The 22248-nt window shown below is 43.7% G+C and overlaps 1 protein-coding gene across 3 annotated transcripts in view; it reads left to right on the forward strand.

The window, feature by feature from the left end:
• The first annotated feature begins 4977 nt into the window (after positions 1 to 4977).
• Positions 4978 to 22248, forward strand: part of LOC146784167 (uncharacterized) — a 901426-nt gene continuing 884155 nt past the window's right edge. For 2 of the 3 annotated variants that reach the window (XR_014970387.1, XM_085633211.1), the window contains exon 1: positions 5011 to 5188. Coding sequence is in view for 2 of the 3 variants with exons in the window: in XM_085633211.1 (XP_085489337.1) it covers positions 5119 to 5188 (70 nt within the window). In the remaining variant the exon portion in view is untranslated. Of the gene's footprint in view, positions 5189 to 22248 lie in introns of all 3 variants that reach the window. The other variant, XM_085633210.1, reaches the window with a different exon arrangement.

Below are 22248 nucleotides of genomic sequence, written 5' to 3' on the forward strand. Positions count from 1 at the left end.
CCCCACTCTGCCCCTCCCCCGCCCCACCTCACTGCCCCACCGAACTCCCTCCACGGACCGCTACTGCCCAACTGAGAGACCTCCACTGGCTTCCCATCCAGAAAAGATGCCAGTTCAAGGTCCTCACACATGCGCCCTCCATGACCCAGGACCTGCCTACTTCAACCAGTGACTGAACTTCCACCAACCCAATAGACACCTGCGCTCCTCTTCAACCGCTTTCACACACACTCCTTGCATCCATTGCAGCTTTAGCGGTGGCTGCTCTTTCTCCCACATAGCTGCCAAGACCTGGAACGGCCTTCCCTTCCAGCTCTGTACAGCCCCCTTGCTGGCAGACTACAGAAAGAGACTCAAGAACAGGCTCTTCGATGGAGACACAGTGCCCAGATATCCCTAGGGGTTGCAATTTTGCACTTTACAAATCCTGTTTGATTGAACGATTGGGATGGTGCTCTTCATTTGCCTGTGAGGTGGGGTATGCATTATTATTCATATTGTGTTAACGTCGACATTGGGTGGCGCTTATCCCCTGCTCAAAGGCGCTCACAATTTTTTTGTTCATTTTGATAGGACTCGTTTTTATTGTCTCCTTGAGTGCATTTTATGATTGTGACTGCTGATGGTTAGCGTCCAGTTCCTATGGCGACAGAGGGTCCGTGCCCATTAATGTTTCTTTTCTGCCAGATTTCAGTCTCTCAAGAGCTAGGCATAATTCACTGAAAGTTTTGTTTCTTACCTGATAGCACAACTGATTTAAGATGAAGGCTCTCTGGGAGAAAAGCCATCCAATTATTATCTGATAGTTGAGCAAAACAAAAAAAAGAGAAAATACTCAGATGAGCTCTTTGTCAGAGCAGCGCACCAGTACACTCAATTTTACGTAGCCTGCTTCTTTTGTGGGGGTAAGCTGCTGTACTGGGGAGCCTGCCCTTAATCCTAGTTATTGCCCTTGTCTCTCTGCACTGCTGCTTCCTGGTTGACATTGCAGCTGCCTTTGACTGGTGTGGAAGGAAACAGACAGCAATTTAAAGGGTATGACATTACGAATAAGAAGAATTATTATCTCAATCACAGTACGAACAGTGGATGGGCACTAATTAAGTTAAGCCAATCTGTGCTAGGTCCATGCTCCACAGAAATCCATGGAAGTGACTCTTGGCCTGCACTGGACAATTAGGAGGCAGCAAAGAAGAATGACACTGAAACCAACAAATGGTAAGCAATGGGTGGGCTCCAAACCCTTTATTTTAAACAATAGCATCTTGCAAGTGAGATCGCATGCGCTGTCGCAGGCTTGACCTATTAATGCAAAGGCAGTGGTAAAAAAAACATATATTTATTTTGGTACAACTCTTCTTGTTCCTAAAAGCTGGAAAGATGGTGATCGTAGCACAGCAATGCTTTCGTTTATGGCATTTCTAGATTAAACAAGCATTGGCATAGCCAATAGGTCTCACTTTTGGGATCTTATAAGTATTTAGTTATGCAGCACAATATCCTTGGTGCAACAACATCAACTGTTGCATGGCTAAACACTTGCAAGGTCCCAAAGGCGAGACCTATTGGCTATGCCAATGCTTTACAAAATCGTATTGTGTTTTATGTAATAGACTATAATGTTGTGCTTATAAGAATCTGGCAGTCATACAAAGCACATGAAAACTGACTTGCCTCTTACATCATTAATGGCACTGTCTCCGGGGAAAAGGCGGGACAAAAATAAGTTCCTCTCAGTGCAGTGGTAAGAATGTGACTTAAGAAAAAGCTTCCGCATGTTAAAGAAATACACTTGTTTGACTTTTAAAGAGACTTTCCCATATTTTACATGGTCTTGTTTCATAATTTACTTGGCAATCGTTTTCAGGGTTCACTTCCGCACTTCCGTGTATCTGCATTTGTGTAAAACCCTCTCTTGACACAAACAATTGAAAGCTCAACATTTATTTAATCCTGTGGGCGCGGGAATAGCGAGTGCCTTGAGGCACAGCGTGAAGGGGGGGCAGCCACAGGAGTGACAATTAGGAGAAAGCTGGAGTGATGGCAAGAGGGGCGAGAGAGACAGAGAAGGAAACAAACATTGACAAAACCAATAGGTTTCACCTATGTAACGTCATTTAGATTTGCCAATTATTTTTAGACGTATTGCACTGCACAGCAAATCAGGCTGCTGTGCAACCTGGCTTAAAGATAAAAGCACTATGATACAGTCAATGCTCAGTTGAAAACAAACATATATTCCCTATCCATGGTTGCTCGTTGTGTAAATGCTCACTCAGTCACTGCAGTGCTCAGCGAAGCTTCAGAGATTCTGTACCTGCTTGCAACCTCTGAGAGAATGTGGTGGCGTAAGTCAGGTGCCTTGTTATGAAATGTGTTGTGGGTGAACAGCATGGGCCTAGGCCAAACACCTCTTGAATTTGTGCTTGAGTGAATAGACACAGCACTGGTGTAGTCCGAGTACTAGTGCTGAAGTTTACATGAAATTATGTGTTGCAGCGCTCACGTATAAGAACAAGGAAACAAAACCAGTTTTACATTAAATAACAACTGCCCGAAGGCGCGTAGTTAACAGTACAAGACATATTAACAGAACAGTACAGGTCATCTGTGCTCTATGTACAGCCTACTCACGTTGTTAGTACATGTGCAACTGCATGTATGAGGACACAGAAGGGTACCCTGGTGCACACTCAACCCCTAACAATCGTTGTATCACATCACAACTCTATACACGATGTGCAATTTCCTTGAATGTATATTTTAATGTAAATATGTGTTTTAAAACGATGCTATAAAAAAGATTAGAACATTGGAATGTTGGGAGCTCCATTGAAAACAATGGAGTGCTCCGGGCTTATAATGGCTGGTATAAGCCCGGAGCACCAACATTCCAATGTGTCTTTGTTCACAGCTCTGGCTGTGAATAAAGACTTCAGGGAGCCTGAGGGGATTTCCATCCCCTCGCTCTCCCTGAAGGCTTTGTTTTATTTGTTAGAACATTCTGCCCTCTAGTGGCAGAATGTTCTAATAGCCTTATAGCCCTTCGTAGCAGGGCTATACCGGCTTTTAAAGTCCCTCTGCTTTGTTAAAGTCCCTCGCCTTCGGCTCGGGCCTTTAACGCTGCAGCGGGCCTTTAATAGCTGGTATAGCCCGCTACGGCGAGCTATAAGGCTATAATATATATCATAATTGTGTGTAGAGCTTTATAGCACACTTTATCCAAAAGTAAGTGCTCTAAATTACAGGAGTGACTTTACTTTTACTAATGTGTTGCACGCAGTTACCAGCCTCAGAAGGGTTAATCACGGAAGTCTGAATTAGTATTGCCAAAATTTGAACTTGTACTCTCCAGATCTACCATGCATCAAAGGTGAGCGTTTAACTCTCCAGGTCTTCCTGCTAGCATTAACCTACGTTCTTCATGCATGGCCAATATGTGTATCACAAATATTCCCAGTCATCTCCGTTCTCTAGCCATCTCAATTTATTTCAGCAATATGTGCACACCACAACGACCGCTGCAGCTTCTTATGCTGAAAGGGTTTTCAGTGATTTTTCAAATGTCTTTAGCCGGGTCGTAACACTGCTTAAAGCAGTATAGCAATTTTTTTGTCCCAGTGTTCTATAAATAAAAGTGGTACTCCTTGTTCCTGAGCTGCATGCCCCTCGTTTTCAAACACAATGCAGCGGGTTGGGCTGGGCTCCTGCACCCAGCCGCCCACGGCACCTTTAGCAGCCCGGTTTTCGATGATCATCATGAATCTGGGATCTACAGTGGCTTTTATTCACTGTGACTCACTACATGAATAGGAACCCTGGGCTGAAAGTACACATCCCACCCACCGTCTGCTCTAAAGATGCATGCACAGGCGTCAAGCAAGGGTGGCATGGAGACAAGAAACCCCCAATAAAAGATATAAGTGGAAACCAAATGAACACTTGATGCACAGGGAAAGGGTGGGGGGAGAGAAATGCTTCATTTGCACTCGGAAGGTGGAGGAGGGCTGAAAGCGAATCAGGACGGCATAGCATGAGAGCAGCCGACTTTAAAGCTCCAAGGTGCGCTACCAGTACAAACAAAAAATAAAACGACAGCCGTGAAGCACTTGTGTTGTATGAGAAGCCTGCCCTTATGTTTGTAACACAGAAATGAAACTTTTCCGACGGTTTTGGCCAATACATGTAGGGAGTCGATTCAGCAGGATTACAAACGCCACGGGAGAGGGGAGCAATAGGAGAGCGGCGGAAGCAACAGAGGGCAGGGAATGCGTGGGGGGAAGGAGAGCAACACGGTGGGTGGAGGGAAGGGAAGCAAACTAACGGGGAGAGAGTAACATGGAGCAAGCTGGCGGCTGCGTGCGTGCACGCTCGTGTGAACGCAAGCGCTAGGCCAGCAGAAGCCTGGTTTAGCACTTTTAAAAGCACACTACAAAATGTCTCGCAGAGCAGCGCATGCGCTGACTCAGCGAGACCTAAAATCATACGCTTTTTTGCACAGCACTCTTTTATCACAGAAACCAAAATGCTTATTTTCTTGGTATCCTCCAGGAGAATCTTCAAACCCTGAGTACCTTTAGAAACTCTATGATGCTGGGGAAAAAGGGCCCATTTGGTTAGGATATCTTTTTTTTTTAACAAAAAAAAAAGTAGAAATGTTAAAGAGTGAGGTACAACAAACACTCAGAAAAGGTATTTTCAACGGGGGGAAAAGTCCTAGAAATGAAGTGGATAATGTGGGCACACATAACCCACATGTGAAATTCTCACCTAACATGCTGACAAATGCAAACAAATAGAACCCCACGTTTATTTGCTCCACACACAGTAAACTTTAAATGTTGTGTCTGCGTGCTTTGGTTGCGCCCTGTTCATCCTTCTGACACTTGCACTCTGAAGAGGCAGGAGTGGCTTCCTTGGCAAGAAATCCCAGTTCCTGTAGATACTCCTTGAGCCTTCCCTCTCCCTCCCTCTGGCATTTCAAAGGCAGCCTTTGAACCCTGAGGGCTTCAGTTCGACTCTCGTCATCGTGTGACTTCAGCGAGGACAGCCTGGCGTTCCCTCGCAGAGGAGGGACGGAGAACAACAGTTGCTGCAACTAGCGCGCGGCGCGACACCATGGAGCGAGCCCTGGCTGTCCTCGCGGCTCTGTGCACCTGCCTCCTCACCTTCCCCTCGCAGGCATTTGGTAAATATAACATTCGTGAGAGACTAATATCTCTGCATGTGAAATACACGGCTACGGACTACCCTCCGTGAAACACTGCGGCGGGCGCTGAGCTCACCCGGTGGATTCTGCTGACGAGCGGCTCTGAATGAGAGGGCCTCTGAAAACAAGTGCACGCGCTGCCATATGCGTCAGCGAGTCCGGGATTCCACGGGAGGTCAGCAGACTCGGAGACTGACAGGAGTTTTTAATGTGGCGGTTATCTGAAAACATAGCAAGTAGTGATTGTGATGTGATGACGACAGATTATTTAGCGCACACCGCAGATTGATTGGTAAAGTTTTGTTTGAGTAATGTTGTGGTATCGAGTATATTCAGAGTTACTGCTGTTATACTTCTGTTTTAGGCAGTCTGCACTCGTTTGGTAACCTTGTGGTTCTAAGCTCTTGACTATCCCCTTTAATTGTGTTCCGCTGAACCACTCAGATGCCCATGTCGGGTTTAAACGTGTCATAACACAAATAGATAATGTTAGGTTATCGACGTCGCAAGAATAAAAGGTTGAGTCAGTCCTGTTATGATTCGAACTTGGAAAAGTCGCGACGCATGAAAATCTGTTGACTAAGTGCTGAACCCACAACTCTATGTTCAATGTCCATTCTAGTGGACTCACCTACTAAGAAGTTATTCACATAGGTAGGACTTTGGAGATTATTACTTTATAGGCAGCAAACTACACGAAATTGATTAATTGAGCTGAGGCAGTCACCCTGGTGGGAATGTTCCTATAGGAGCGATGTCTCCCCCTATAACAGGCCACGGGAATTATGTGGCACAACGGGACACATTCTGTAGTAGTGTTAGTTCTTTGTTTTGTAATTATAAAAAATATTAACACTGTCTGGTTGAAGCTTTCATTTAAAAAGCAACATAGCACCAATTTAACTCCTGAATACACCAATCTACATCTGAAAGGTAGCAGTTGAAGTTTGGTAAGGCTATGGACAGACCCACACGTGGAACTTTTTAAGTAACTTTTGATCGGTACTTGCTTGAAACACATTTTGTATCCAAACCTGCTAATTATGTGGCAGATTATGCATTATGTGGCAAGTATGGTAAATCCATGATTACAAGGCAAATGCAGCAGCTGCGGAATTCCATAATTCCAGAGTTTAGCCGTAAAGTCCTCTTATGCTGGGCTGAACCGTTGTTGGCGCTGGACTGCATTTGAAACATGTTGTTTCGGAAAATGCTCATATGTTTACTATAATGGCAGTTTCTACTGATGCATCTGAACGGTGCCAACACCAGGCAAACAGCAACAGGTCTAATGAAAAATCCCGTGTCCGAAAAAGGCCACAGGGAAGCCTTGGTATCTATTCCCCGGGCACTGTGAGCAACTCTGCTGTGTCACACAGTAAGTTTACTAAATGACAGTTGCAACAACGCGGCTGTCACACAAGAGCAATGGATGGCTTTGTCATTGCCTTGAGGCATGACGTGTCCACCCTCCTGGATGTGCGCACAGTAGCGAGAAATGGAACAATTTACTTCTGCAGCTCATCCGCTGGCGAGAGTTAGTCGACCAACACATCAGTTATTTGGAAATATTAAATTCTTTTTTGGACTTGAACCTGGAAACATGGTTCTTTTTCAAATATGTCTTCAGCTGAAATAGTCCCTGTCAGTCACTCTCAATTTTATGCCAGACCATTGTGGGAACTAGGGGCCTAATTTATGAGGAATTGGCATAGGGCAGCGCCGCTAGTCTTCTTGCTGTGCTGCCCTACCCCCAATGCGGAAGGGCAGGAATGCACCGTTTGTATGAAATATGGTGCATTCCTGTCCATTACCCCTGCCTGGCGCACAATTTGCTGCCTAGCACCAACATAGGCACGCTTTCACCCTGGTGCATGGGTCCCTCCAGCAGGCAGGATGTTTATGTGCAGGAAGGGAAAAACAATCCGGAGAGGCATTTTCCTATTTTCAATATGTGCTGCAGAATGCAACACACATGGAAAGAGTAAAAAAAAAACAAGGAGAAACAAAAAATATTTCTCCTTATTACACCTGCTCTCGGGAGTCTTGGCCAGGTTTACGTAATTAAGTAACTCTGGGGCAGCATCAAAAATGGGTGTGGCTTGGGAAAACCCCCCTGACCTACCTTTCACCTTGGCTCCTGGCTTTGGCTACAGGCATTGTTAGGTCAGAACTTATCACAATTGAGAACTGGGTCCGTCACAAGTCGGGCCGTTCATACAGGGACTGCTGCATCCCATGTGCTATAACATTATAAAATACAGTCAGAAAATATTCCTCAAGGGAACGCTAGGCCGAGAGTGGGTCCTTAAGCTGGGCAGCGTTTCCAAAACAGGAATTGTTGCACCAGGCGGCACACACACAGCCAAAGGTTCTGTTGACTACGACATCTACTCAAGTATAACAGGAACTCGTTTCAATGGGAGACCCATGCTGACCTGCATAAATATTTATCGATATGGGAATATTCTCAGGGTGGGGTGTCGCCAAGGCTTTGGAAATATGCCACATAAGGAAAGACCGAGAGCCCAGTTCTCAAAAGAAACACCAACATTGGTGAACAAACGTTCTCGGTGCAATGCCGAGGAGAGAGAATTATTGGTGCTGAGAAATTAACCCTATGCCACCTACTGCTACGTCGTTCTGTGCAAAGTTATGCCGCCATACTATACCATTAGCAGTACAGGCAATGCCCTTTGTAATCGAACACGACCAAGCAAATCAATTCAGCACGCTCGTTTCTGTCCCTTGTTCAGAGTTTTTCGATGGCAAATCGTCCTTAATTTGTGGGAATTATATTCAGAGGAAAACATCAAAAATATAGTAATTCTATTTCTCCACATGAAAATACCATGCAGATCAGCACCAGCAAAACGCTGTAATAAATTCTGAATATTTAAATCCAAAAAATAGGATGGAAACACTTTTAATACTTTTTCTTGATTTGCACCGATCCCATGGGTGCCCGTTAAATTCCGATCTGTGCTAACACTTGCACAGGGATCCGAATTCTGAGATTTGAGGTTTGATTACAGCGCTGGAACATTCCACACCAAATAAATGCCATACTCCCATTTGGCCCACTTGCAATCAGGGTCATAATCATGGTAATGGTGTGAGGGCGCGGAATATTACAAACAAGGGCCAGTGTTTTGTGTGGTCAGCCACTTGGTTGTCAGAGTACATGCCAATTAAAGGTGATTTCCACTTTCTATATCTTCTAATGCAGGGGTCTCCAAACTTTTCTGTTATCAGAGCTACTTATGTTCAATGAAAATCAGATCAAGCTATTAATAATATTAGTGGGGCAATAGTGACCACTTTAGACAAAATTACATTAGTGGCCATCCCATGCAAGATTGCCAGCAGTGAGTACCTTAGTGCATCAGGCAAGATTGCCCACAGTAGTGGGAAAATGGCTTTATCACTTTGTAAAGCATCTACCGGGTTAATACACGGCAGCCATAGCTGCAGTGCCACTTGCACCAATGTACTCATTTTAGTAATAAGTCTCCATAACGCTCATGATTTACCACTCGGGTGTTAGCTTTAAACATATTTTCGAAATCCAGCCATTTGATTTCGAAAAACAGCTAAGCTTATGAGTGAAACACGTTTTCGTCTCAAATACACTCTTTTCATTTTTTGGGATACGTATATTAATTCAACCAAGCTAAAGTTTCTAATTTAGGAGGGTGGGCTCAATGCAGCAGACCTACCATCAGACAGCTGCAGCGCTACCAGTAGCTTAAGAGCTTCTCGTTGGAGAAGCCTGCTTTATTGGGACCTGGTCAACTCTTTCTAGAGATTTGTATGTAGTACCTTTTGATTTGTGGACTCCTTACTTTGCTGATTTGCTTGTTGAACTGGTTATGTAAATGTATGCCATGCTATGGCAAGTTATGTCACCCCACATCACCTTATGATCCTTAGAGTTATAACCTGTGATAATGCTGATAAGTGGTCTTTTCCTGAGTAAAATATTTTAAAGGTAAGATTTTCTTCCGTCAAGGAAAAATGTATATTGTTTGAAATATTATGTGCATTTCTTTTTGGATGCTTCTCAAGTCGAAAATCTTTCCACAAATTAAACTAGAGTTTGAAAAAAGTGATTTAGGCACATTACAAGATTTTTAAGACAATCAGATATAAAATCGACTCAATCCGGTTTTTCATTCATGCAGAATTCGGTTGCACCCTCAAAGTGTTTGTTTATTTTTCTATTTACCAACTCAACAGAAGCAATAACCCTCATTGTCAACTACATCTTTGTTAATATTGGTTCTCCATACACTAGACCTCCCAGGAAAGAGCATGAATTCTACTTTTTCCTGTTTTGTTCTGTTTCCTGTTGAGACAAGGGTCCTTGCTTTAGCTCTGACCATGGGTCAGGCTACTATCTGCTACTTTTGCATGCGCCTCTGTATTTTGTGTATCTGATTTGTTTTCCTATGTGCCTAGGATTTTACTTGGCTTGAGCCAGAGTTTCTCATCTGATAGTGGACTCATTTATTTGCGGCTTCGCTACAGACAGTTTCTGCTGTCTGTTGAAGACAGCTTTATACTCACAGAGCCAATATTTGTTCAATATTGGATGTCTTTTGTATTAATGTCAGTAGAATTTGGTGTTATTTGTAGCTTTCCTCCCTTTCTATGTTTGCCTCACCCACAGGACTGTTTTGGTTTGACTGTTGGTCGATTTGTCATTTCTTCTTGCTACAAACACAGCATTAAATCTAAGAGAACAGAGTCCTGCTGCATTTCAGTGCCACAAAGTGTTCACTAGAAAACATGCAACAGAAATGAGAAAGCTACAATATCGATTTTGGCAGACATTGAAGACTACTATAAAGTGGCTTTGACAATTCAATCAGTCAAGCTTCTATGTGAAGGTAAGCAGGACCGATTGGCATTGCCAATGCTTTTTTTTTCTCTTTGGCCTGGCCAGTGAAGTCCTCAGTGGAGATCAAACTGATGCACTTGGTGCTAGTGGTGATTGGGCCACAGTGCAACCATTACTTTTGATCCCTTTTTATCATGTTTGTATATCTCTAGGTGTATTTTGTTGTGATAAATGCTGAGAACATCAAATAAAATATATATTACTTTGAATCCTATTCTCAACATTGGCTTGTTGGTGAGGAGCAGCACAAATGGGAGGATTTGGATGACAGGTTTTTCAGTGCTGGAAGCAAAAATCTGTATTAGGTCTGAGTTTATGGAGCTCTTCTCATGAGCACTACAGGCATGGATTGCACAATCCTTCTTATTGCAGTTGTTTGCCGTTACCAGAGGTTAGCATGCCCAATAAGGAGGAGTTGAAACAGGGTCAGATAGGCAGGGGTGCCCCATATAAGGTTTTGAAATCATTTTTCGATAGAGTCTGGATCCGCTTCAATTATCTGCTTACACAGTCACATCCATTTTGCTAAATATCTTTGGGTGCATTGCTCCTTACAGGGTGTAATGGAAAAATGGAGAGTGTAGATACATTTGTGGTTCCAAAGTTGATGGTCAAAATGTTGAGTCTGGCACGGAGTTTGATGAATTGAGGGGATCTCTCCATGTTGAGTCCGTATAATCCCCTTTAGGAGGCAGGCCAGAAGTACCATCCGAACATCCGTCTCTGCTGGAAGCAGTTGTCCAGATGGTTATTATGTTACTGAAGAATTGTTGCCCTGTCTGTTCTTGAACACTTCTAAACCATAACAAGTTCTGGATTTTTCAGATTTTTTGGTTGCCTTGGCCCTGACGGTGAAAAACATCATCTATACCAGGGATTGCAACTGAGGGGTAGTCTAAAAAAGCCTACTGGCTAAATGTCTGTGCTAAAAAGATTTGACATGCAACTTTGATGTAGAAGGCTTTTGAGAATTTCAATGATGTCACGCCAACCAGGGTTCTGTTGGTGCAACTGGGGTGTTTTTGTGGAAGTGTGAAATAGGCAGACCTTAATATGTATTTGGTAACATACATTGGAGCTCATCAATTCCCACGGGTAACTTTATAAGTGAGGCACAGGTGATGTATGTGTGTGTGCCAGATATATCTTCTTTATCCTGCTCAAGAAGGCCAAGTATTATCTGCTTGGGTATTTCCTCAATGAAGCAAGAACTTTGATCAGGAGGATATATGAGGTGGTAACTATTTACTGTAATCACTATTACACAGAACCACATTCTTCCTCATTCCAGACATTCAGCAGCATTCACCTTTCCCACCGATGGTCTGTGGACACATCTCAACCAAGGCACGACTGACCGACTTTGAAAAGGTGCTTAGGGGCATATCAACAAGGGCTTTATCTCTGCTTTTTTGGCTTTAAAAGCCAAAAAAGCAGAGATAAAACTAGCACCCTATCAACAACAGGGTGCTAACACGCAAATTTGCATGTTAGCACCCTTTTACTCTACGCTTCCCCTTGCATCTCTAATGAGATGCAAAGGGGGCGTTCCAGAGTAAAATAATAGGAAAAATGTTGCTAAGCGACATTTCTCCTATTATCAAGAATGTCGCTAACCCTGTTAGAGACAAAAAAAGCAGCGCTAACCGCGGTTAACGCTGCTTTTTTACGTCTGCTAATTTTCAGAATTAGCCATGATGTCCTATGGAAGGAGGATATCATGGCTAAGTTTGCCTGTCCCTATCAACAAGGTAACGTGTGATTATCGCTGGGTTTCCAGCGATAATCTCACGTTAGCCTGTTAGCGTGTAGATTTTTATCGCTATTGAGATAAGTGTTGCTAATAGCACGCTATCTCAGCGATAAAAATTCACTCTAGCCGGCGATAATTATCCTTACGCTAAGAGCGCTGAGCGATAATTATCGCCGGTTGTTGTTGATATGCCCCTTAATTAGCAAATGGAACAACTTTAGAGAAGTCAGAGTGAAGAGAGAATATATTGTATTTCAATGCTTAGGTGACAACAGTGGTGTAGCCACGACCTGACTGAAGTAATTCATGAATTAAGTGAAATCATTTAATGTTAAGTAGTTCTTCTACAGAAAAGAAGATCTTAGGCTTAGCATCATATAATATGGGTGGAGTTTTTTAACACTAAGATTTGCTCCTGAAAGCAGCTGTGGATAACATGTTATGTGAGTAACATTGTAGTGCTGAGACTTCCACCTATAGGAATGAGACTACTTGGACTGTGGAACAAATAGTCTGTGGGTGTGTGGTGTTTCAAGAGTACAAACTGCTTATCTAAAGAAGAACGCTTATGCTGCGGGCGCATATCATGGGTGGAATGTTCTAATGGTAAGGCTTGCTAATCTAGAGTGAGGAATAGCGAAGCTTTGAAACAACAGTATGGTTGGAATATAATAATTTCCAGAGCTGGCTTCTAGAGGGAGTAGAATACTGGAGCTGTGAAACAAACATTATGGTTGGAGAGTCCTAATGATAATAATTGATTCTGTGGACAGGTGAATACTGATGCTGCAGAACGTGCAGTGAAATGAGAGGAATGTTCTAATGCAAAGAATTGTTTCTAAAGGAAAGTTTCTAATAAAGATGTGGAATAAACCTTAATGGTGGTAGGCATAAATTCAAAACTTGCTTATATAAAGTGTGTGACGCCAACGATGTGGAAGGGCAATTACGCAGAACATTCTGATGATAGAATCTGCTTCTGTAGGAAAAGGGAATATTGAGACCCTGGAACAAACTGTGCATGTGCCTAATGTGTTAATGTTCAGAATTGCATCTATAGGAAGGAGGGGTTGAGGCTGTGCAACAAATATTATAAGTAAAGTGTTTAAATGCTAATTAGTCTATGGAAAGAGTTAAACAAGAGAGGGTTGAATGAAAAGAATATGGTGAAATGTTCTAGGTCTAGGAACTATTTCTAAATGAAGCAGGACACTGGGGCTAGAGAGAAAGTATTGGGACTGGAGTGTGTAAAAAAAATGCTATTAACGCTTCTATATGTTGGATGTGGATGTTGTTTCAGCAGAGGAAATACTAGCTGAGTAATACTGTAACACTAGGCCCTTCATCTAGAGCAGTGAGATTATTAGGCGGTTTATCAAACTTCATGGGTGGAAGGTTCTAATAAGTACCTACATAGGTGGAAGCATAGTGAGGTTGTGGGACAAACGCTATGGGGGGAGCTTTGTCATGCTAAATATTATTTCTCAAGCATGGTAAATACTAGTAGAATAAAATAACCACTGAGAACTCTAATCTGAAGAATTGTTTCAATAGATAGGAACACCAAAGATGTAAACAAACAATATGGATGGAATGTTCTAAGGTTTAAAAACTGATTCCATAAAAGATCAACACTGGGTCTATGATAAATGTGCTGTGTGTAATATTCTAATTCGAATACCTGCTTCTATAGAAAGGGCATTATATGGCTGTGGATCCTACTTAATGGATTAAATGTTGTAATGCTTCAATAGGGAGGGGACATTTTTGCAGAATATTGTTTCTACAGGAAATCAAATACTGGGGGATTGGGACAAACATGGGGTATGTTCTAAAGCTAATTGCTCCTTCTACAGGAAGAGGAATACTGGGAGAGTGGAACAAACTCTATGGATGGGATGTACTATTTTTGAAAGATGGTTGTACAGGACGGAGAACATTGGGGCTGTGGAATAGAGGCAATGTGTGTAATGTTTCAATGCTAAGAATTCCATCCAGGAACTCTGGAATAATGTCTTATCTAGTGACAGTGTGTCTGACTGCCCGTAATTATGATTTGAGGGGCAAGCTGAGGTGTCTCTCAGTGGATGTTCCCGTGGCATGAATGACTTCCACGTGAAAAGCATGATTGGACTATAGATGTTTGGAATAATCAGATAGAAGCCACACAAATAATCACAGCTGTTCTTGTTTTCCTTGTTTATCAGAAGTGATGCTATGGAGCAGGAAGGTGTGGGGAAGAATACTGATCTTCAGAAATGCTAGAAGTGTGCTTTGTACACATTACATTTGATTCCACCACTATAGGCACTGCAAAGGCTCCAGTCTGGTAGAAGATTTGCTGACATGTATTGGAATCTTGTGCCGTGCTGCAGACACCACGATGTTGTGAAAGGTCTCACACATAATGGAATTTCTTCCAAACCTTCTGCTAATCAATCAATCAATCATTTGTAAAGTGCACTGCATACCCGCGAGGGTCTCAAGGCGCTGGGGGAAGGGGGGACGCTACTGATCGAACAGCCAAGTCTTGAGTATCCTCCTGAAGGTCAGCAGGTCTTCCGTCTGTCGTAGGCTCAGTGGGAGGGTGTTCCATGTCTTGGCGGCGAGGTGGGAGAAGGATCTCTCACCGGTGGTTGTTCTTCGGATGCGCGGGTCGGTGGCGAGTGAGAGGTCGGCGAAGCATAGCTGGTGGTTGGGGATGTAGAAGGAGAGCCGTCTGTTGAGATATCAGTGGTAGATATCATTACATGCACGCGTGTAAAATGCACTGCATTGTTAATGACTTTTCCAATGCTGTACTTTGCATTGAATTTTAAAAGCTTCAAAACCTGATAGTGCTGATTAGCACCAGAAAGGTATGCATGCACACACTTAGTCAAATGTGGCTTTTTACTCTTTTTTAAAAGGGCAGTTTAACATGTGATAGGTTACTTGTATACCAGGGCTGAATCTTTCTACGAATTAAACACTGAAACTGCCGTAATATACAGATATTTTTAGATGATAAAAGACAGGCCAAATTTGTGGTGTTTAAATAATATGATCATGATCACTTTGCAAGTGTCTAAAGAAATTTACCACCCCATTGAGTTTTAAGACATTTTGTTTCCGTCATTTTATGACGTAAATGACATATGTCTCATATACATGTCACACGTACGTCCAAACAGAATAGGGGCTGTTTGTATCTCTTATTCAGCAGACACATGTTTTGCTCTAACCTGTTAGCCAATGAGATTTTTCAAGGCTTAATATAATAATGGAGTACATTAATAAAAAAAATAAAAAAATAGTGATATAACAGCATAATCGAAATAGTAACCAAAGTTACGCCCTTGCATATTCTCTACATCTAACATTTATATGGCAGAGTAAAAACATTTGGTTGATGGAGTAAAGATTGAGGAAGGACCAACCTTTTGTAACCAATACAACCCTGTGATTATACTACTATCTTTCTACCTTTTCCTCCTCTGTCTTCTTACGGATCTCACTCCACACTTTCTTTGCCCTGAGGCATAGATCTGGCATTAGCAACACGCATGCATCTTAAGTCGACCTCCTCATCTAGGACTAGCAGATGTACTTCTGGTAAAGATTCTGAAGTTTGATACATGTAAATCCTAAGTATGTTTCATCAATGGTGACCTGACAAAATAGTTGTTTTACTATTTTATTTTTCTATACCATTAATTTTACATTTTATGTTTGTTACACACATTCAGATTGTTAACTGGTGCTTTGTGAAGCGCTTGGATGTCCATAGTACCTTTTACATGATACATAAGACCACAAAACAAACAAATAATTAAATAAGGTCGATATGGAGGGGACCAGGGTTGTCTTAACCCATGCATAATCCGGACTCTGACAGAGGGACCCAGTCTTTTAGGAGCCCTGGTTAAAGTCACCTCAAGATTGAGCAGTACTGCCATCTTTATTTTCAGATACTGTCACTGTGTGCGATGAAAGTTTTCACTTCTACTCCGTATACTTGGAAGATTTTGTTTTTTGAGGAAGCTGAGCATTGTTCACATCCACTTAAAAGTAGTTTGTTTCTGTGCAGGGACAAACCTTGTTCAAAGTGTGATTTTTCCAGCTATGTAATTGGCTTGGGCTTATGCTGCTCAGTTAGATTGGGATTTCTTTTCCGTCTGTTTTTTTAAAGTTGCTGCTATAAAGTGCTAAAGTGACATTGTAAGATTGTGCCTGCCTGTGATGTAAGTGCTTGTTTAGATTGTGATTTATTATTGTCTTGGTCGCAAATAATACAACTTTAAAATTCATGATGCAGATAGAATGGCTGGGATTTAAAAGACATCACCTGTACAACAGCCACATAACTGAATTTTTTAAAAGGTTACAAATGCTTTGGGAGCATATGGTGACCTTATTTAGGCTGTGGCTTAGTTTCTTTTTTATGCTGATGTATGTAATAAAATTGATTATTAAACAACGTAACCATCACACACGCCTGCTGTTAGACCAGGGATCCCTGGTTGGCCGAGGTAGATAACTTAGGCCAAATAGGGACCCGCGTTTCAACGTCAGGGACAGGAAGGTCACCTTCTGAGATAGCCCCGGTCATCCCCTTGGTAGCTTGGCACAAAAAGCCAGGCTTATCTTCAAGGCAAATGTGTAAAGTATTTGCAACCACGCTCACAGCAACCTAATGATGACACCACAAATAGACTCCACGCTAGTTTTATAAAAACGAGTCTAAACTTTATATAAAAAGATATACGATAAGACCACACGATATAAATCCAACATGTGAGTATTTGTAATATTCTTCCTGGCCGGTTGTTAGGCCAGCCAGCCCTTGTAAGTTCTGGGAATATTAATTAGCACTTCTAAACATTCTACTGTAATCCTAACACCATGTTATGCAGATCGTAATGCTAGAATCAGGCACTTATGCAATGTAAAAATAATGCAATGCGCACGCAACAATCAGGCACTTTGCGATGTAAAAATAATGCAATGCGTAGCATGACAATCAATCAATCAATCAATCAGAACATTTGTAGAGCGCACTACTCACCCGCGAGGGTCTCAAGGCGCTGGGGGGGGGGGAGGGTTGCTGCTACTGCTCGAATAGCCAGGTCTTGAGTAGCCTCCTGAAGGTTAGAAGGTCCTGGGTCTTCCGTAGGAGGATGGGGAGGGTGTTCCAGGACTTGGCGGCGAGGTGGGAGAACGATCTGCCACCGGTGGTCGCTCTTCGGATGTGGGGGACGGTGGTGAGGGTGAGGTCGGCGGAGCGGAGCTGGCGGTTCGGGGTGTAGAAGGTGAGTCGTATGTTGTGGTGTGCCGGTCCGGTGTTGTAGAGTGCCTTGTGTGCGTGGGTGAGGAGCTTGAAGGTGATCCTCTTGTTGACGGGAAGCCAGTGCAGATCTCTCAGGTGGGGTGTGATGTGGCTGTGGCGAGGGATGTCGAGGATCAGGTATGCAGAGGCGTTCTGTATGCGGTACTTTGCAATGTAAAAATATTGCAATGCGTAATACAACCACCAGGTACGTCGTTGCACAGATGTAAGGCAATGCGTAATACACTAATCAGGTAGTTCGTTATGCAGTAATAATGCAATGCGTAATACGCTAATCAGGTAGTTTGTTATGCAGAAACAATGCCATGCATCATACACTAATGAGGTAGTTTGTTATGCAGGAAAGATGCAATGCAAAATACACTAATCAGGTACTTCATTATGCAGAAATGATGCAATGTGTAATACGACAATCAGATACTCTGTTATGCAGAAATCGACTAATCCGTAAAACACTCCGGCACCGATCACGGTGCCCTAGGCGATCTTTCCGCCACTCGTACTGACTTGCAGATAGCCTCTGACAATAGCTGCCCCCAACACGGGTATGGTATAACACAAAAAGTGCAGCTCTGTGCTCCGGCCCCGGTACTGCCACTCCCTTGGCAATAAGGGCAGCGATACGAGCCGAAGCAGAGACTCGTGCTGCTGAAGTGAGAGAGAGGCCGAGAGCATCTCCCTCCGAGCCCACGATCACAGGGCACACCTTATGAGGGTCTCAGGCTGCAACAAGCATGCGCACACAGCACCGCTGAGACTGTCCTGGAAACGTTTGTGTTCCTGAGTTTCCGCAACAGGGAGCCAGCTCACCTCGGGCCCTTGGGGATAAGTTACTTCAGGACACAGCACAGAGCAAAGTCCTTTCAAGCAGGGGGACACAGCACACAGCAAAGTCCCTTTAGCCTTTCCTTGGTTAAAACAGCAAACTGCAGGCCATCCCCAGAACACACAGCAAGGGTCAGTCCTATCCTTCAGTCTCTTCAGTTGTTTCTTCCTTGGCAAAGGTCGTCTTGACCACGAAGTAGCTCCAGTCTTGTTCACACTTGATCAAGCCATTCTCCAAAGTTTAGGGGCTTCAGCTCTCATAGTTATACCCCTCAATGGCTTTGAAGTCTTTGTGTTCAGGGGGCACTCGCCGCTGTTCGAACCAGTTCTGGGTGCCTCCCTGCCAGTGACACCTTCCTTTGATTAGTGGGGGTCTGGATTCTCAGTCACTCAGCAGGAAATGGGACAATTGTTTTATAGCAGCAACCCATGCCTCTTCACCTCTAGGGGCTTCTCTTCCCTCTACACTCCAGATGAAGGTCAGCCTATTGCTGTCTCACCTCCTTCCCTGGGTCAAGACATTCCCCAGATCTTATCGCTTTCAAATCCAGACAGTCAATCCACAGCCAGGCAGAGACACACAGAAATGTTAGAGCACAAAAACTCAGCCACTTCTAAAAGAGTGGCTTCTGAACACACAATACAAAAACCACCTTCATAAAAAGATGTGTTATTATATTGTGAGTTCAGGCATACTAAACTTCACCTTTCCATCTTAAGCTTTTAGGAAGATAGGCTGAAAAACATATTACACAGCCCCCCCATTCTGTCCTATGGGCAAGACGGCCTTTCAACAGTGAAAAACGAAATGGAGATTATTTCACTGTCAGGACATGGCACACACCTTAGTACATGTCCTACCTTTCACATGCACTGCACCCTGTCCAGGGGGTACCCTAGACCTACCATAGGGGTGTCTGATGTGCATAGAAAGGGAAGGGTATGGTCTGGCAAGTGAGTGCACTTGTCAGAACAACATGGCAGTTTAACAAACTGCGTGCAGGCACAGCAATGGTAGGCCTGAGTTCCCTTTTTAAGGCTACTTGTGTGGGTGGCACAACTAGCGCTGCAGGTCCACTAGTAACATTTGCATTCCTAGCCCTGGCACACATTGTGCACTTTACTAGGGACTTTACTAGTAAGGCAAACATACCAATCATGGACAACCAATTACCATTACACTTTATAGAGGGAGCACTAGCACTAGCACTTTGACACTATTTAGCAGTGGCAAAGTGTCCAAAGCATCTACGTTGGCAACATCATGTCAGAAAAAAGGTCTAGAGGGAAAGCAAAAAGTTTAGGGAATTAGCCAAAAAAGGCCAGTCCTACACCTGCTATGGCCAGACCTTTTAGCTTTGCTGTTGATTGTTTTTGTATGGACTGATCAATGATGCTCCTCTATGTGATTATGCTTACACTTTATCATTTGTAATGAAAGCATAAAAATAATTCATACCACTTATAGAGGGTGCTTCAAAGGTATTGGGCACTGATTTGCTTTTGCTTTCTTTTGCATGTTTTTCTAATGCTTAGAACTAAATATTTCTCTTCAGTCACTGGTGAGCTGAGGTATTCAATAGCGCATCATGTATGCACAAAAAATAAATAGCCATTTAAGGGGACCTGTTAAAGGAGAAAATGGAAAACCAAATGATTGGTCCACCAGACATAAGCCATGAAAAGCCCTAATTTTTAGTCACATATGGTTACATGTTCAAAGCATAATGCCACCACTCACTGTGCAATAGATGCAATGACAGACGTGGGGCTGACACATTGGCCCATGCTGTGTGCTGTCATGGGTGAAAGTAGAATGTAAATGACACACAAATTGGCTAAAGTCCCGCGATGTAGGTCTTTTAAAAAAACAGTTGATCCTCTCTTCTGCACTTAATGACGTCTGTTGGCTGGCAGCTACATATCAGTTTGGGACTATTGGAAAAACAACAGACTCCTCACCTTGTCAAACTTGTTGATCGCCTGCCTGTCTTCAGCAGTTCAGAAATGTATTTTTACAGTCGTTTGTTTTCTACCCACTTTATTACCCCTAGCTTCCCAGCATGCACTATACTTTTGCTATGCTGCTAATTCCCTGATGACCCCAGTACCCTGCTTTGCAACATGTATTCTTTCACACATTTTCGGACATTTTATGTCCCTAATAAAGGCACTAATTCTTGTTAAATCCTTCTAAATCTCTGGGCATATCCTTTGCATACCTCTTTGACTTAGATGCCCCGTTATCACACTCTAGATCACATTTCTTTGTAGTAGACATCCAATTCAGGGCAAACAGTGCCGGTTGCCATCCGGCAGTGACTCTTGTTGCCCATTAATCCTCGCGTACCTTCTTTTGCTCTGACTGCAGGGATCTTGCTGGATTTCTCTATTTTTTGGCTATCTGTTGCCCAGTGAAGGCGGCACCTCATTATTACCAAATCTGAAGATGCCTTGATCTTCAGGAAGTTTTACTAACAATTGTGACTCCATCTCATAACCCTACCTAGTAAATTAATATGAGGAAGTTCTTCCTGTGTTACTTCTCTTTATTCTCTCCACGTGGGCTGAATCTTTCATCAAGTACAGGGTTCTTTACATCCAATAATTTGAGGAGGTTATTCCACATGCTATTCCACCGAGACCTAGGAATGTTTCCTGATGCAGCAGAGATGGCTGTAGACCTGGAAAAGGCCTTTGACTCCCTGCGCTGGGACTTCCTACTAGCAGTGATGGGGAGGATGGGGTTGGGAGACGACTGGCTGAAATGGGTCTGACTTTTATATGCGAGCCCCAGGGCTAGAGTGCATACGGGTGGCACAGTGTCTGCCCAATACTCTATCCATAGAGGAACAAGGCAGGGGTGCCCTCTGTCGCCTCTGCTCTTTGCCCTGGCAATGGAGCCATTGGTGGAGAGATTTAGACAGGAAAGCAGGAGCATTGGAATAGTGCTTGATGGGACTGAGCACATAGTCTCGCTATACGCAGACTATATCTTGATTTATATGTGAAATGGATCTCAGGGGTCCCAGCAGTGCTGTGCATACTGGAGGAGTTTGCAGAACTGTTGAGACTGTGCGTCAATACCAAGAAGACGTGCATATTCCCTCTGAGACCAGTCCACTGAACCTCCCGATGGACCTAGAGTGGACCCGGGGCTCTTTCAAGTACCTGGGAATACAGGTATACCATCGGCAGATAGACCTGCTGGAAGGGAACCTGGGAGGTGCCTTGAGAACCCTGCGGTCGAAGGTGACCTTATGCCGCTTCCTTAAACTACCAGTTATGTCCAGAATAGCGCTATCTAAGATGGTGGTGCTACCAAGACTTTTATATTTCTTTGTCAACCTTCCAATGGTGATCCCGAAGATCTTGTTTAAGACCATGGACCCACTGCTGAGGGACCTTGTGTGGGACGGTGGATGCAACAGGGTGTCTCTGCAGACCCTAAGAATGCCTTTAACGGGGGGGCTGGGTGCACCCGACTTTGAAGCATATTACTTGGCGGCGCAGCTCCAGTGGCTGGCCAGATAGCTAGATGGAATGGGATGGAGACATTGACGATGCCGGCCCATACCCCCAGAGGAGCACTACTCACCAGGATGCACAGTCCCAGCCAGAAGATCAAAAACATGGGAGTACTACTCAATGTAGCAGTGACATGTTGGGGCAGATTTACGAAGCAGACTTCTGACTCACTGCTGTATGCACCGAACTTGCCAATCACTGGAATACTGCAGATGGGGCTGGGTGCGCCACTTACACAGTGTCAGTTACAGGGCTGGGTCGAGGCAGGAGTTCTGTCCGTCGGAGATTGTTATCAGGACGGTGAATTGCTTCCACTTGACAAGTTTTTAGAGTATCACGACCTACCCCGGGACAGTTTTTAAATTATCACAAGATACGAGGGGGACTGCCTGCGCAACGGGGTGCCCACGCAGCCCTCCAAGCAATGGAGACGCTAGGCTCCGCAGGACATCTGGTGAAATGGCTATACCAGGCAATAACTGAGATGTCACAGATACCTTTGCCTCGAATACAGGAGAGGTGGGAGGGCACACTGGGTAGATGACTATCTTTGAAGAAATGGAAGAAGGCCCTGGGGAGCCCTAAAAAGGTGTGGAGGAATGCAGCCTTCAAACTTATACAGTTTAACATACTGCACAGGACTTACCTCACACCACACAAATTGAACGTAGTCTACAGGAGAGATGATCAGAATTGTGCCA

The sequence above is a fragment of the Triturus cristatus genome, chromosome 11 (assembly GCF_964204655.1).
Source record: "Triturus cristatus chromosome 11, aTriCri1.1, whole genome shotgun sequence".
Taxonomy (NCBI): domain Eukaryota; kingdom Metazoa; phylum Chordata; class Amphibia; order Caudata; family Salamandridae; genus Triturus; species Triturus cristatus.